The sequence below is a fragment of the Theropithecus gelada genome, chromosome 9, assembly GCF_003255815.1.
Source record: "Theropithecus gelada isolate Dixy chromosome 9, Tgel_1.0, whole genome shotgun sequence".
Classification (NCBI taxonomy): domain Eukaryota; kingdom Metazoa; phylum Chordata; class Mammalia; order Primates; family Cercopithecidae; genus Theropithecus; species Theropithecus gelada.
In genome coordinates, this window is record NC_037677.1 from 94,552,614 (window position 1) to 94,569,787 (window position 17,174).

The 17,174-nt window shown below is 49.9% G+C and overlaps 1 protein-coding gene across 1 annotated transcript in view; it reads right to left on the reverse strand.

Moving 5' to 3' along the window:
• CRTAC1 (cartilage acidic protein 1) overlaps window positions 1–16,640 on the reverse strand; it is a 150,176-nt gene extending 133,536 nt beyond the window's left edge. Inside the window, exon 1 of the mRNA XM_025397505.1 lies at window positions 16,267–16,640. Coding sequence (XP_025253290.1) covers window positions 16,267–16,290 — 24 coding nt within the window. The 5' untranslated portion in view covers window positions 16,291–16,640. The remainder of the gene's footprint in view (window positions 1–16,266) is intronic.
• Between the last annotated feature and the right edge of the window lie 534 nt (window positions 16,641–17,174).

Sequence of the window (17,174 nt, forward strand, 5' to 3'; positions counted from 1 at the left end):
CAGCATGAGTAGAGCAGTGGTTGGCCTCCCCCCGAGACCAGGGAGAGAGTGGGGCGGGGAGAATAAGTCCTTTACATTTCATTCCTCTGCCACGCCAAACACACCCAATGCACCCACCGGGCTGCTCAGTACCAGTTTGAAAGTCAGGGATAAGCAGTGGGCTGTCTTGATGGTGTATTTTTTGGGCAATGGTTATGGTGAGGAAGCTTAGAAGACGGTCTGTAAATATAATATTTACCCTCTTTTTGGGGGGTTCAGATAAAGTAAATCATTTAAATGCTCTTCTCTACCCTGGCTGCTCAGAGCAGTCGGCAGACCAGCGCATCAGCGTCATTTAGGAGCTTGTTGGAAATGCAGAAACTTGGATCCCACTCCAGACTTAATAAATCAGAATCTGCATTTTAACAAGATTTCAGATTATTCCAATGCATGTTAAAATTTGAGAAACACTGCTCAATCTTGGCTGTGCATTGGAATCATCTGGGGAGCTTTAAAAAAATTCTCATGCCTGACAATAGTTTCTTGGATAAGACAGCAAAAGCACAGGCAACAAAAGAAAAAATAGCTAAAACAGACTGCATCAAAATTAAAACTTTTGTACATCCAAGGACACTATCAAAAGAGTGAAAAGGGAACTCACAGAATGGGAGGAAATATTTGCAAATCATATATGTAACAAGGTATTAATATCCAGAATATATAAAGAACTACAACTCAACAACAAAAAAACTAAACAACCTGACTCACAACAAAGGACTTGAATAGACGTTTCTCCAAAGATATACAAATGCTCAATAAGTACATGAAACATCACTAATCATTAGGGATATGCAAATCAAAACCACAATGAGATACCATTTCATACCCATTAGAATGGCTATAATAAAAAACAAAAACAGAAAATAAGTGTTGGTGAGGATGTAGAGAAATTGGAATCCTTGTGCACTGCTGGTGGAAATGTAAAATAATGCAGCTGCTGTGAAAAACAGTATGGCAATTCCTCAAAAAATTCCAATTAGAATTGTCATATGATCTAGCAATTCCACTTGGGCATATACACGAAAGAACTGCAAAAAGAGACATGAACAGATATTTGTACACCCATGTTCATAGAAGTATTATTCACAATAGCCAAAAGGCAGAAGCAACCCAAGTGTCCGTCAACAGCTGAATGGATAAACAAAATGTGACCTATGCATACAATGAGTATTGTTCAGCTTTAAACATGGAGGAATTGCTTTTATATAGGAAGAAAGAAAAAATAAAAAATAAGTAAAAGGAAAGAAATTCTGACACATAGTACAAGGTGGGTAAATCTTGAAGACATTATGCTAAGTGAAATAAGCCAGTCGCAAAAGGACAAATACTGTTCCACTTCTATAAGGTGTCCAGAGTAGTCAGATTCATAGAGGCAGAAAGCAGAATGGTGGTTGCCATGGGGTGGGTAGAGGGGAAATGGGAGTGTTTAGTGGATTATGGAGTTTCTTTTTGGGAAGATGAAGAAGTTCTAAAGATAGATGGTGGTCATGGTTGTACAACAATGTTAATATGCATAACATCACTAAAGTATATAGTTAAATATGGTTAAAATTGCAAATTTTATGTTCTGTGTATTGCATCACAATAAAAAAATACGAATGCTTGGGTCTCATCTCAAGATATTCTGACTTAACTGGCACAGGATGTGTAGTAAGGGCACCAAATTTTTGTTGCTGTTAATATATAATCATGGGATATCAGATTTTTAAAAGCTCCCACATGATTCTAATATGTTGCAAAATTTGATGAGCACTGTTCTATATCAGTGCTTCTCAAACTTTAATGTGTGTGTGAATCACCTGGTGGTCTTGTTAAAATGCAGATTCTGATTCAATAACTCTGCAGTGGAGTCCAAGATTCTATATTTCTAACAAGCTCCCAGGTGGTGGTGATGATGTCAGTCCATAAACTACACATCGAACAGCAAGGCTCCATACTGTAGCTCCCAGAGTCCTGAAACCAGGCTATATACTACAGTGAAGGTACAAGATTGGTTTAAGAACATTCTCCTCTGCCTCTGGATCTAAGGAGCTAAAATCAATCCTAGGTTATGCAATCTCCAGAGCTGCCCAGGCTCAGTTTATCTTTACACACTCAGAGCTGGCTGTCTTCAGCTCAGGATCAAAGTACCACAATTGACAAGAAGTGACAAAGAGGGATTCTGACTCTAATTTTTATGAAGAGGTGAGAAGGGGAAAGGGTTGATGCTGGAGAGAGGGTCAGGTCAAGGAGATGAAGGATAGCTACCATCAAAGGGCAGAGCCTAGGAAGAAGGGATTCTGGGCAGGAATTTGCAGGCCAAGATAGAAACATATGCCCTTGTGTTCCCAGAAACCATCATAGTGCCTGATACCTAGCAGGTTCTCTGTTAATATGTGTTAAGTAAGCACGGGAATGAGTATGTCCAATTGATAACATGAATCAACAGAAACTGCTTGCAATTTGTCATAGTTGTTTAAAAACTGTTCTTCCTCTAAAGAAATGCTCCTCAAAAGGCAGTGTGCTTACCAATCACTTGAGGGTCATGTTGAAAATACAGATTCAGATTCGGTAGGTGTGGGGTGGCCCCTGAGAGCCTGCATTCCCAGGAAGCTGTCAGGTGATATGAGACTCTAGGCTGGCGGCTCTGAACCCTAGGTGCCCAACAGAACCACCTGGGGTGGAGGTGTTTAGAAATATGCCACCACCCAGGTCCCTTACCCAGCTTCTGATTGAACTGGTCTGAGGTGGGAGTTTGAGTGCTGTGTATTTTTAGAAGCTGCCCAGATCATATTAATGGACAGTCTGGGTTGAGAACCAGTGCCCCAGCTTCGTGGTCCCCAGATGGGAAGCTGCAATCTGATTTGAAGTGAGAAATGTTTCTGCTACCAAAATTCATCATCGGCTGGTTGAAGTCTATAAAGAAAATCTATTTATCTAGGGAGTGTCAGAGGAGGAGGGGAGATATAGAGTTTTGGGGGAAAAGCAGAGCAGGATGACACTGCCTGAAGCAGAAGAGCAGCTGGCACCCGGAGTGACCTCGCATTTTGTGTGGCTGACTCAGGGAGCCTCTTGTCACACCACTGTGAACATCTGAATCCTTGGGGAGAACAGGTAGAAAGATTAAAAATAGAATGAAAAAGTAGTTTGAACTGAACTGTTTTGTTTTCTTGAATGCTTGGGTATCAAGCACCTACTATGTGTTAGAGCACTGGGAGTAGCACTCCCCGGCAGGTGTAGCACTAGAGAAGTACATAGTACATGCTACTCCATGCAGAAATGCGGAAGGTCCTAGGAATGAAAAGATGAATAAAACCCAGCCTTTGCCTTCCTTGAAGGAGCTCTCCCAATAGTCAGTGGAGCAGCCATGTGATCTTAGGTGTAACACCCCGTGTAAGGGCAATGGGAGGCTATCCAGGTAAAGCAGCCCAGACGAGGCAAGGCTAAATATCAAAGGCAGAGGGGCACAGGGCCAGAGCGCAGGGTGCCTCGGTAAGGGATGTGAGCTTCTCCTGCAGGGAAGGTGTGTGGAGGGGGAAAAGAAGGGACTTCATAAAGGCCAGAGATGGGAAAACTTGTGTTTCAAGCTGTGAGAAGAATTGTTTTTTAATAGTAATTTATTTTCTGTTTTTTGAGACAGGGTCTCACTGTCAACCAGGCTGGAGTGCAGTAGCACGATCACAGCTCACTGCAGTCTCAAACTCCTGGGCTCAAGCAATTGTCTCACCTCAGCCTCTCAAGTAGCCTAGGACTCCAGTTGGGTGCTAACACTCCTGGCTATTTTTTTTTTTTTTTTTTTTTGTGGAGATGGGGTCTTGCTATTGTTGCCCAGGCTGATCTCAAACTTCCTGGGCTCAAGCAATTCTCCCACACTGGCCTTCCAAAGTGCTGAGATTACAGGCGTGAGCCATCGTACCTGGCAATAATTTCTTAAAAATGCTCTATAAGCAAACTTTTTGAACAATTCCCAGCAAGGTGAAGAGACAGAGAGATAAAGAGAGAGGCCGGGCATGGTTGCTCATGCCTGGAATCCCAGCACTTTGGGAGGCCGAGGCAGGCGGATTGCTTGAGGTCAGGAGTTCAAGAGCAGCCTGGCCAACATGGTGAAACCCTGTCTCTACTAAAAATACAACAAAATTAGCTGGGTGTGGTAAGGGGCACCGCCTGTAATCCTAGCTACTCAGGAGGCTGAGGCAGGAGAATCGCTTGAACCCAGGAGGTGGAGGTTGCAGCAGTGAGCCAAGATCGTGCCACTGTACTCCAGTCTGGGTAACAGAGCAAGATGCTGTCTCAAAAAAGAAAAAAAAAAAAACAAGAGTGAGACCAACGTTTGGAGTTAGCAACCTGGCTTTGGATCTCAACCCTACCACAGCCTAGCTCACGACCTCGGACCTGTTCCTCGATCTTGTTGGTCTTTGGTGTCCTCATCTGTGCCATGGAGATCATATGACCGGCCACAGTTTCAAGGGTTAAGTCAGTGACAAGGAAGGCCTCTCCAGGGCCAGGCAGGTGGCAGCCAACTTGCATGTTCCCCTTCTTTGACGCAGAGAGCTGAAAGGTGAGATAGTCTTTAGACATTAGTTGTGGGTTCCATGTAGCCAAACTCAGTTTTCTGTGGCCTCAGGACTTTCCTGAATTGGGCCTGGAAACCGGTAACCAAGCAACCTGGATTCTCTGACGTGGGGTCAGGCAGCTGTGGGGAGAGGCCTCCAGGGCAATTTTCGGGGCAAGCAGTTCTTTCGCAACTATGGAAAGAGCCAAGGTCACACCCCAAGCTCTCACGAAAACAAGATGCCTAAATGTTTCCGATGTTGGGAACAAGCAGAGAAAACACAGCCTTTCAGACACTTGTAGGAGGGCTGAGACATGAAGGAGAGAGGCAGCCACAGGAACACTCTGCCTGGCACAGGCTGGGCCACCAGCTCCACAAAGACACCCACAAAAGAGCTCCTGGCACTCAAGCAACACTGGAGAAGAGCTAACAGGAGCTGCCCTGGGTCTTCACCTGCGACAACACTTCTTGCAGACCTTCGATGACCCTGGCATTGTGCTAGGTGCTAGGGTCACAGCAAGAAAACTGCTCACCATTTGCAGTACAGGGTGAGGGGTGCTGCGGAGGAGGGAGCACAGAGAGATCTAAGTTAGCTAGTAGGCGGAGCTGGGGAGCTCTTCCTAGAGGGAGGGGTTGTAGCTGGACTCTGAGGATGCCATGAAGTTAGGTGGGCAAGGAGAGGCAGGAGGAGGAGCAGGAAGGAAAGAAAAACAGAGAGAGCCGACTCTGCAAAGGTCAGGAGGACCCAGCCTTCATCCAATCTGTCCTTCCCTATCTACAGACCCCACCACCTGGCTTATAAGCTGGGAGGCAGCACCCATTTTCCCACACTGTGTGTTTCCAGTCAAAGGCCCTTCCATCAGATTAGAGCAGTGGTTCTCCACTACGGCGATTTTGCTGCTCTCTGGCCCCAGGGACATTTGGCAATATCTGGGGACACTTTTGGTTGTCACAGCCAGGGAAGAGGTGCTACTAGAATCTAGTGGGTAGAGGCACGGAATTCTGTTGATCATCTACAATGCACAGGACAGCCCCCACAATTATTCAGCCCAAAATGTCAACAGTGCTGAGATGGGGAAACCCTAGCTAGAGAGACATCCTGGGCCTCCCTCTTTACTCTGCTCCCTTCTCCCAAGGGAGGGAGTTTGAAAGAACTGGCCAGTTTGAAAGAACTGGGATTGAAGAGCCCTCTCTGGCCCTGCCTCCCTGCAGGGGCCACTCTGCCATGTGTGGAGCTTGGCCAGGCAGGCTCCACCCTGCCCCCACCCACAGGGAAGCCTGCAGTGGGCAGGGCTAAGGTGTCAGCAAGCCCCAGGGACCCCACACAGGAGCCTGGCCTGCCAGGCAGTTGCCTCTGGAATAAAGGCGGCATTTCCATCTCCACCTGCCTGAGCCCCACCTCTCTTGTCCTTTCTCTTAGCTGGCCCTGAATCTGAGTCGGGGAGTGGGACGCTATTCGCTGGGCCCCTTCAAACCCCAACACTGTCACTCAGGCTGGAAATCTGGCACCATCTCTGCTGCCTCTTCATTCTTCACACCCACTGGATCCCCGAGTCAATTCTGCTTCACAAATCTCTCTCAAAGCTGCTCAGTCTTTCCACCCCTCCTGTGGGGGATCTGCCCCTTTCTCCCTCACCTGAACAATAGCAATACCTGCTAACTGCTTCTGCCTCTCCTCTCCCCTCCTCCCACTTCCACATGCTGTCAGAGCTTCCTTCCTAAATCTCAGAATGGGTCGTGTGGATCTTCATATGGACTCTGTACACCAGGCACACAGAGAGGCACGTAATTGCAATTTTGCATAGCAAGTACTATACGAAGAATGGATAGTTAACAATAATAATACATATGTACCGCTGACCATGTGCCAGACACTACTCTAACCCTTCACATGAGTGACCCACTTAATCTGCATAGTAACCCTGTGAGAGAAGAACTATGACTGTCCCTATTTTACAGATAAGAAAACTAAGGCACAGAGAGGGTAAGTAACTTGCCCAAGGTCACACAGCTAGTACCTGGTGGACCCAGGATGTGTGTCCAAGCAAACGAGCTCCAGAATTCTTCAACACCATACTGAATAGTTTCTCTCATGATATCAAACTTGTCTTAACCAAGTGAGATGGGAGCACAGTGAAAGCAGCAACCATCTCTGCCTGGGGAAGCTGGGGAAGGCCTAAGAGAGACAATGCCAAGCAGCCCAGAGGAACAAGATGGAGAGAGTGTTCCAGGCTGAGAGGAGCAGGTGCATGGGAGATGCGCAGGTTTGTGTAGTGCAGTGAGGCTCTGCAGGGCAGACTCAGGGCAGGGGCAGGACACCTGGTGGGAAGGAGTGCAGCAAAGGAGGCTGGAAAAGATCTTGGAAGCCTCGTGAGTGACACAGGCCCATTGGGCCAGGGAATGCCATGGCTGGAGTGGTGTGTTAGAAGGAATTCTCTGTCAATACAGTGTGGAGAAGGTCATGAGAAAGCTGGGCTGGAAGCAAAGAAGCCAGTTAGGTGGCAAATACCATGGCCCAAGTGAGCGAGAACACTAGAGGCCACCATTCACTCATTCATTCATTCATTCACTCATTCATTCATTCATTCATTTATTCATTCATTATTTCTTGTGCACCTACTCTGTGTCAGGTACTACTCTGGGCACTAGGAAAACAGCTGAGAACAAGATGAAGTTTTTGGTAATGTATGGCATTAGTATACATTCTAATGCTTCTATTTCTCTACCCTGTCCCCCACCCTTGTCCTCTGTATTGCCAGTCTAAGAGACAAACTCCAGACCTCTGCAACTCCCTACCCCGCAGAAGGTGCCATGTTTCATGCATTTTCCCCAGCATGAAGAAAATGTAAGAATTCCTCTTCCTCCCCTCTACCTGGAGACAGTTCTAGACACTGCCTGCAGCAGCACTCATAGACGAGAGACTTGGGCTTGCTCCAGAAAAAGGCAGACAAAACCTCAGGGGACCCAGCTGAGGAAGTGCCACAGAAGCCACTGGGCTAATGAAATGGTGTTTCTGAAAGTGAGAGGACAAATGGAATCTCCTAGCCTTATGCAGAAGTCGCAGCAGGTTCTTAATAGGTACTATTAACTGCTCAGACTTCCCGTTCTGTAAAATGGGAAATAATGTTTATCGGGTTGTTGTGAGAATGAAATGAGATGGATGTGTGTTAAGTGCTGAGCGTAATGCCTGGCAGAGAGAAAGTCCACACGTGGTAGGTAACAGTACCAATAATCACACTATTACTACTAATGATAAATGTTTGTGGGATGCATGAATGCGTCTCAGGTGACAGAGTCCAGGCCTGCTTGGTGCTCCCCTTCCAGGAGTAGTTGCCAGATGTTGAATGGAATGCTCTGGACTGTAAGACTTTGAGGAATAGGTTTGCTTCTGTAACTAATTTGTCTAGGGGACCCTGATGGAGTTATTTGACTCCTTAAATACTGCTTCCTAAGCACAGAACCCCTTAGCATGCTATGCTATACACATTAATTCTTCAAACATTGAGAAGATGCCTATGGGCCAGGTTAGAAATGATGAAAAAGACATAGTCCCTGACCTCAAGGAGCTTACAGTCTATCAGGGGTAAGACACAAGTCAGTGGGATAAGCTCAGAGTAGAAACAGGTACAAAGTAGGCCGGGCACGGTGGCTCACGCCTGTAATCCCAGCACTTTGGGAAGCTGAGTCAGACAGATCACCTGAGGTCGGGAGTTTGAGACCAGCCTGACCAACATGGAGAAACCCCAACTCTACTAAAAATACAAAATTAGCAAGGCGTGGTGGTGCATGCCTCTAATCCCAGCAACTCGGGAAGCTGAGGCAGGAGAATCACTTGAGCCTGGGAGGCAGAGGTTGTAGTGAGCCGAGACCATGCCATTGCACTCCAGCCTGGGCAACAAGAGCAAAACTCCATCTAAAAAAAAAAAAAAGAAAAGAAAAGAAAAAAGAAAAAAAGAAACAGGTACAAAGCCTAGACATAGGCCATAGGAGGGTGGGATTAACTAGGGAGGTGGTGGGAAGGGCAGGCAGAAAAGACTCCCTGAAGACGGTGAATTGGATTGTAGATGGTGGAGACCTATGGATCAACAACATGCATGTGAGACAGCTTGGTACATGCTGTGGATGCATTTGTTGCTCCTGGAGTGCAATGTCTGGGATATGGGGTGGAGGGAGAGAGAAGAGGGGACAGTGGGGACGGGGTGGAGACGCAGTCTTGTGTGGGGCAGCAGCTGGGACCTGGAGAGCCTGCCATGCCACGGTAAGGAGCCTGGAGTCACAACATGTGGGAAGTTTTGAAGTCGGGCAGAGACAGGATCAGACTTGCATTTTTGAAAGGGCATTTTAGACTTCAAGCAGCAGTGTGCAGGATGGATAGACCATGTTTCTGAAGAGTGAGTGAGAGTATCACAGAGAGGATCTGAACATCCTGGGGCAGGGGTTGGGTGGGGCACTGGATGACCTCCGAAATCCTTTTCCAGGCCTAATAGTTTATGGGTCAAGTTTTTCCCTAAATAATTTAAAATGCATTCATGGACCCTGCTATTTAAAAGCATCCTCCCAGATATCCTTTTGTGATTTACTTCCTAGTTTGTCTCCAGTGGAAGTCCAAATTTCCATGTAGTCTATCAGCTTCAAGCAAAGTAAACCTGTACTGAGCTTCCCCGCAGCAGCCAGGTGGGAAGGGGGCAGGAAGGAGAGGGAGAACAGCAAAGGGAGGTAAAGAGGAAGAGAAACAGCCTTGCTCCAGGCTCAGAGCCAGCCACCATCTCATGGAGTGGGTCTTGTCTGGAGTCCTCAAGTGCTGCTTGATTAGGGGACCTTTGGAGGTTTACATAGTCCTCATGCCGGCTCTGGGAAGGAGCTAGATGGAAGGCAGGTTTGGAGATCCAATCGAATACCAAGGGTCACCCCTGCCCCAGAATGGCCACCAGCATTCACTTACTCATTTGTGCACCCACCAAGCACCTACTGAACCCCTCCGCATGCCAAGTGCCATGCTAGGCACTGAATTTGTGGCTGAGAACAAATGACAGTGTCTCCCTCATACTGTTTACAAGGCAGCATTTCTCCTTGAGGACTCTTATTTCCCCACCTGAAAAAGCCTCTTTGGATATACACAGCTTCTCAGATGAGAGGTGCATGATGATGATTTCTAAGAAAGAGCCTGTTCTTAGAGACTAGACTGAAAGGGAATGTGCCACCCCTTAGAGGAAGAGACTGCGGGTGATGGAAAGAGCCTGCCACCCAGCTCCTCTGATTACAGTGACTGACCTCCAGAGGCTAAGGGACCTGTTTCAGGACAAGTAGAAGATTCATGGCAGGAATCTACACAGTGACACTCCCATGTGGGAAGGGAGGGATGTCACCTCAGTCCTCTCAGGGGAGCCTCAAGTGACTTCCTACCTCCGATCCTGAGCACAAGGAGGACAAGACCAGGGTCAGACCTCATGTGAAAAACACCAACTAAGGCTGTTCCCACCAATCCTACAAGAGTTCCTCTGCCCTTCTGGGAGGGGAACTCCAGCTCCCAGGCCTGTTCCCCTTCCTAAGAGCTGTGTTAAAATTTGTACAACATGATGCTTCCTTTAAGACAGGTCTATATCAATAGAGGTCGGGAATGCCAAAGCAGGAATCTCCACCGAGGTGGCTGCTCCCTAGGTAGGTGAAGGTTGATGTAAGGAAAGAAAGCAGTCCCTGCAGTCCCTCCTCAGGTCACCGGGACACTCCCAGAGCTCAGCAGTGATTCCCATGACCTTGTCACTGTACTTGTTGGGTGCAAACAAAGATAAGAGTAACTGGAAACAACAGAGAGGGTCATTTTACACTCTCTGCACTCTCAATTCTTCTGTAGCTAATTAAAGTAATATGTCAAAATGTCCCTTGGAAGAGCTGTTTAAGAATATGTCTGTTAAGTAAACAAGGCTTCACTAATTAATGACACGCCTTCCCATCCCTCATTGAAGTTCCTTGTAGAACTTCTGGGCCAGGAGGGTTGAGCAGGAAAGGATGGAGGAGTAGTCGCCATCTCCTTTTCTCAGAGGGAGAGGGGACATATCCAGCCTCTTGTCATTTGTGGAGCTATCAGTTTCTCCTCCGGATGTTGATCAGATTTCCTGGGCTGGAACCAGCTTACAGGGCCAGGGTACTGGAATTTTTCCAAGAAGTAAACGCTTTGCTTCTTACGAAGTCAACATGATTTCTTTCAAGGAAAATTTTTATTTTTTTAAGTGCCTAGGGTTTTTGAAGGGCAAATCTTTGGACCTTTCTCTAAAGAGAATGATTATATATATATATATATATTTTGCTAAAACCACCTCCCCACCACACACACACACACACACACACACACACACACACACACTCTCTCTCTCTCTCTCTCACAGAGGCATGAGGGTGGGAGAATGATTTGTTCAATATTACACAATGAGTCAGTGGCATAGCCAGAAATACAACTTTCCAAACTCCCAATTCTTAATAATAGAAATATTAATATAGTCTCTATAATTTTCTGTTTATTTTTGTTTTCACAGCTCACATTTAATTTTCACAACAACTCTGGGGAAATCTGGGTAAAACGGTCTCAGGAGAGAGCAGATCTGAATTCCAGACCAGCTCTGCCACTTGCTTGCAGTGTGATCCTGGCTGGTTCCCTCTCCTCTCTGGATCTCAGTGCTGTCAGCTGTGAAATGGGGGAATTGGAGGAGAATACTTCCAAAATCCCTCCCACCTCTAATGTGCTGTGATTCTGTACTGCGATGCTCCAGTCCTGGGTTTCTCAATCTTGGTGTCAATGACATTTGGGGCCAGATAATTCCTTGTCATGAGGCGTGTTCTGTGCACTGTATGATGTTCAGCAGCATCCCTGGCCTCTACCTAGTGAATACTAGTAGCACCCCATTCCCCAGTTGTAACAAGAAAAAACGTCTACAGACATTGCCAAATATCTGGGAGGGGGAACAAAATAACCCCTGTAGTCGCCATTCAAGGACTTCGATAAGGTCAAAATCATGAGTGGTTCACTGGAAAAAAGGTCTTCCTCTCCCTTCCTTTTCCCCAACCCTTTCACACCTTTCTGCACACTTTTCAAAGACAACCTCTCAGTCCTTTGCTACCTCTCATTTCTTAAATGCCCTAAGTGGTCCAGGGTGTGTTTGGTGTGATAATGAACCAATTGATTTCATACTTTCTCCTAAGGAAAGTTCACAGGTTTATGTCCCCTAAGCAACCAGCCAGGCTCTCCAGAAATCCCTAGCAGAGCCCAGGCTGGCCTGGAAGCCTGTATCTGCAGCCTGCAGGAGGCTCGGTGAGCATGAATTTGTCAGCACTCCTAAATCACTGGGCTCCGAGGAAGGCTTCTCCCAGCAGAAAGATCCTTCCTTAGGAATCAATAGCTCAGGGCCCTCCATCACATTCAGAATTATCCTGGGACCTGTAAAATTTCTTTTTCCCAAGCATGGCAGAACCCCAAAGTGAAAACCCTGAGGTGGGGGAGGGAAAGAGGCAAGGAGGGAGCCCTGCGAAGAAGGCCTTGCCCATCAGCCCAGATGTTGCTGTGAGCAGAGGCTGATGTGCAAACCTGGGCACTCAGGCTCACTCTCTGGGAAAAAGAAGACTCCGGGGGTTCCCAGTGATTCAGCAATAATATCGCCTTCCAACTGAATACCTCTTTACCTCTAACCAAGGGCAGAGGAATACTAAAGACTGTCTCCCTCCAGCTTCGCTCCCCTACCCTCATCACACAGTTGTCAGCCTCATCATTTAGCAGAGAAGGAAACTGAGGCTTGCAGAGGTTAAGTGGTTTGTTTAAGGTCTCTAAGCCAGCAAGCACAGACCAGATTCTAAGCCTGTGTCCTTACCATTACAATGAGAGGGGAACGGGTCAGTCATCCGGTGGGGCTCATAAAAGCCCCACTGGACAACTTCCTGTTTCTCATAGTCTAATGCCACTTCTCAAGCTCTCTACCCACTCCCGCATTCAAACAAAAGTCCAGAGAGCTTATGCTATAACCACAATTTATGTAAGTATATTCCTTTGGTCTTATCCAGAACTAGAGCAAGTCTTGAGAATGCAGGCTCATTTCACCAGGTAAAGCTAGGAGCTGGTGAGATCTCAAGCACAGCCTCTTAAGACTCCAGTTTAAAGAGAGGGGCTTTTGCTCTCAGGTAGTCCATGTGATCCTGCCACCTCCCTCCTCCCGCTGAAGATGAAGCCCAACTTCATCTTCTGTGAGCATGAGGGAGAGGAGGGGACTCAAGCATCTTCCCTGGCAACAAGCATCCCTTTCGTGAGCCTTAGGGAGAGAAGAGGATTCCGCCTCTCAGAATTCTGGCTTGGCAGCAGTGGGTTTCTTATGAGGGTAGGCCGCCAAGTCTGCTGAGGCTCCAAGGAGAACCAGGAGGAAGTCCATTCAGTGTGCAAAGAAGCCAGGTGGGGAGACAAGAACAAAGGGGGCAGCCCACACGCCACTCAGCAAACCTCTTTCCCAGAGCCCAGCTCAGATGTCAACAACAGGCTCTCGGAACAGAAGAAAGGGCAATGGAAATGGTAGTATCTTGCAGGTCACCCAAGAAGCCCAAACATAAGGATTTTGCAAAAATAGAATATCCTAGCACTCTGACCTTGAGCTAGGAGCAGCGAGGGTGGGGGAAATAGGCAAATACTCTTTGGAAACTCTCCAATCCATCTAGAATGAATGTGGGAGGTCTCACCAGCAATGGTGTGACTGCAAGACAGAGAAACCCCACGCCAGCATTCCTTGGTGCTCCAGACCTGGGTTCCAAGGCCACAGTGGGGGACTCAGCATTTCTGACTCCAAATGCACAGACAGAAACCTGGACTTGCATGGCTTTTGCTTAAAACACCACTTGGAATATTGAGACGAGATTGTAGAGGGAGGGAAAGAATAATTAGGACTTTCTATGACCTGTGTATGTCCATGACAAGAACTGTATTTTCTCCTCACCTTTTCACTCTGAAAAACAGATTCAAAGAGAATCTCCCCAACTGTATGGGATGTATTCATTTACCAAAGCCTGGTCAGTGAATAACTATGAGTGACTACTGTACAGAGAAAGTATGTCCATCTTTATAGTGAAGAGGAAGCAGGCCACTGGAGTGGAAACAGCTCTGAATCGAGCACTGGGAATCCTAGGACCTAGTTCCATGTCTTCCACCAAATAGTCATGTGACCTTGGCTTTATCCAGCTTCAGTTTTCTCATCTGTGAATTAAATGCATGTGAGCGTTGGGATGGGATGGGGTTGGATGAGATGCTCTCCAAGTCTCCTTGCTTCTGGCTCTCATGTTCTGGAACTCCATGAACCCTTAAAGAGTTCAAGTAATAGCGGCTCCAAGCACAAAGGAATGATCCCCGAGAGAGGGTGGGGCTGTGTACCAGCTCTGTCTCCTTGGAACGTTGTGCTTGCACCTGCCCCATTGCACCTGAGGTCACAGGACCACCTGAAGTCCAGGAAGCATGTGGTAGAAGGATTCCAATTATGATGGTGGTGGTTGAAGGCTGTAGGCTGAGCTGCCTTAAAGCATTAAGTTGCTACAGCCAGTGAAGGGCAAGAAGTGAGAAAGTCAGTGGTCCTGAGCTAGGTACCTTTGGCGCCCCCTACTGGACACCAGGGAGTCTGCTCCACCTTTATGCTTCTACCGCCTCAGCATCGGAAGCAAGGGAGCGCTTGAGCATGGGAGGCTGTCAAAAGCTGTTTAATAGGACTGCCTTCCTGGTTGGTGGTATTCTTTCTAAAAGAGTCTATTTCACTCCCTAGAATTACACAGGCAATTGGTCCACACATTCACAGGGGCACCCCTGTGCAGCCATAGGACGTCTTAACCAAACATCAAGGTGCCAAGGAATAAACACCAGGATTCAGAATACCAGGTGCTGCCCAGATGGAGAAGGGAAGAAAGAGCAACAAGCAGGTATTTCGCTGCACAAATCCCCAGTGGAGAGAAGGTCTTGGGAAATGCAGCAGAAAAATGTTGACTGCAGGCAGACAACGATGGAGCTGGGGGTTGGGATATGGATTGATAGCCCCCATAAAATATCTCCAGGCTGAAGCAGGTACCCTAGGAGTTTGAACATCCACCCACATTCAGGGGTGGGATAAGGTGGAGGATTCAGCCCCAAATGAGCAGCCACAGAGCAGGTTTCCCCGACTCCCCACACACAGTTTTCACCTTCTCCAGAGTCCATTAGTACCCACCGGAAAGTGGAATGTTCTAATTGTGGTCCTCTGTGTCATCATCAAGACCCTCAACTCTCTTCATTACCTCTTAAATTGACTTTAGGACCTACTGCCAGAGGATGTTCTTAACCAAGTCAGAGAGAGAGAGAGAGAGAGAGAGAGAGAGAGAGAGAGAGAGACAACATTTTCTCAAGAACCATGCTGGAACAGCCACCATGTTCCCACTTTTCCAGCCTCCACCTCTCCCCCATGGCTGAGGGTGAGGTACTGTGTGACTCTCTCAATGAGCTCTAATTCAGTCTTGGACATCTCCAGCCCCAAGTCATCTGGGTTCCAAATTTCTGTCAATCGCTTATCTCTTCCCACATGAGTTCTCCCCTGACTCAAGACAACACTATAGAACTGTCCCCTGTCCTGGAACCCTCTTCCCTTCTTTTCCACCTGGCTTCACGTGGAAAGTCCTGCACCCATCCGAGAAGATATCTCAAGTACGACTCAAGAATGTGTCCTGTCAGGAGAACTGAAGCATCTCTTAGATGTGCAGAAGCCACACTAGGTGCACCCACCACCATCACCAGCAGCAGCAGCAATATTCATTAGTCATTCCCGGAGGAAGCCCCCCCAGGCTCTCAACCCTAGGAGAATTTCCCCGCCACTCTGGGAGGCTTCCATCCAGGCTGGTATGACTTTGGATTCTTGAGTTGCTTTCTGCAGAAGCGGGACTAACCAGGGCTCCCAACTACTGTACTGCAAAGAAGCGCGCTGCATTGCTGGGCATGCCCCCAAGCCCGGCCTGGCTGCCCCATCAAAGCCTCCAAGTGCCCCCACGGGGTCGAGGAGGACTCATGGTTTCCCTGGAATGCCTGAAGCTGGCTTGCCTGAGGCAGCCTGAAGGGAAGACCACACCTCGTCCAGCATAAGGCGGCTAGCAGCTACGCCGCGCGCGGGGCTGGCTCCCGGAGCTCTCTGCCATCCAGCGCTGTGCCCGGGAACTGGGCTTCCCAGGGGAGGAAGAGTCCAGCCCCCGGGGCTCTTCCCCAGCCTAGAAGAGTAGGCACTCGGCCGAGGCCAGTGGCTTCCCCGGCCCGGATCTCAGCCTGGCTGACTGGGAGACTCTCCCGATACCCTGGCACGTCCCTCCTCACCCGCTCCGCCCCCTCCCGGCCCCGGAGGCCCCCTCCCCTGACAGCTGACCTCCAGTGCGCCCCCAACACCTTCTCTGTCAGCTGCGGGCTCTTGCCCCCACACCTCGGCTCCCACCTCTCCGCCACCTCCAACCCGGCCCCCGCCTCGCCCCCCAGCCCGCAGGGGAGGCTCCGCGCGCCAATCGAGTCCAGCGCCTCCCAGCAAGTTAGGAGCGAAGCCGCCGCCTTCGCGATCCCCGTCTTCCCCGGTTCCCGGGCGGCGTCCCCGCCATCCTCGCGGGCGGATCCGGGGGGCACGCAGAGCTGGAGAAACTTTCCCTGCCTGAGGGTGGGGGGCACCGGTGCGGGTACTCACGCCGGGGTCAGCGCTCGGAGCCATCCTCCGGCTCTCGGCCCCGCCGCCTGGGGGCGTGGGAAGCGGGCGCTCGCTGCCGCCTCTGCCGCCGCCGCCGCCGCCTGCTAGCTCCCAGCCCCGGTCCCGGGCTGGCCTCGAGCCTCCCGCCCCGACGCCGCGCGCTCGCTTTATACAACTCCACTCGAGCGCGCCGGGGCTTATGTAAAGGCTGGCGGAGGCCCGCAGCCAATGGCGCGGCAGCTGGAGCCGGGGGCCGGGGTTGGGGGGCGCCCGTGCGGCCAATAGCGGCCCAGGGAGCCCGGGGAGCCGGGCGAGGGGAGGGAGCGCCTCCCCGCGCTGATTTAGGAGCCGGGATTGCGGTGGTAGCAGCCGGCAGCCAGGCTGGCCCGGCGCGGCGCGGCGGGCACTGGGGTGGGCGGCGGCGCAGGCGGCGGCGAGGGCGGGCGCCCCCCCGCGCCCCGCCACTGCGTCGCGTAACCTTCAGGAGGCAGCGGGGCCTGGCGAGGAGGGGAGAGGGCGCCTGGCTGGGCACTGGGGGCCCCGGGCGGGAGGGAAGCGGGGAAGCGGGGGTCCCTGGGGAGGCCGCACAGGGAAGGAATGCGAAGGGGGAGGGGAGAGCGGCGAGCCCCAGGACCTCGCGGCCACGCTTGCGCTCAGGACCAAGGGTGGCGGCGAGAGCGGCGTCGCTGCCTTCCCGTTTCTCCCCCAGGATAGCGATCTGGCGTCGCCGGGCCGGGCCATAGCGGCCGCGCGAGCCGCGCTGATGGCGAGATTTCGACTTCGGATCTAGCGCGGAGCCGATCTTTATCCAGCCTGGGGACGTGTCCAAGCACCTCCCGGGGACTGCTGAGTATGGAGAGCAGGGCTCCGCGACGGACCCCGCAGGCGGGGAGCGGGCGAGCGCAGCT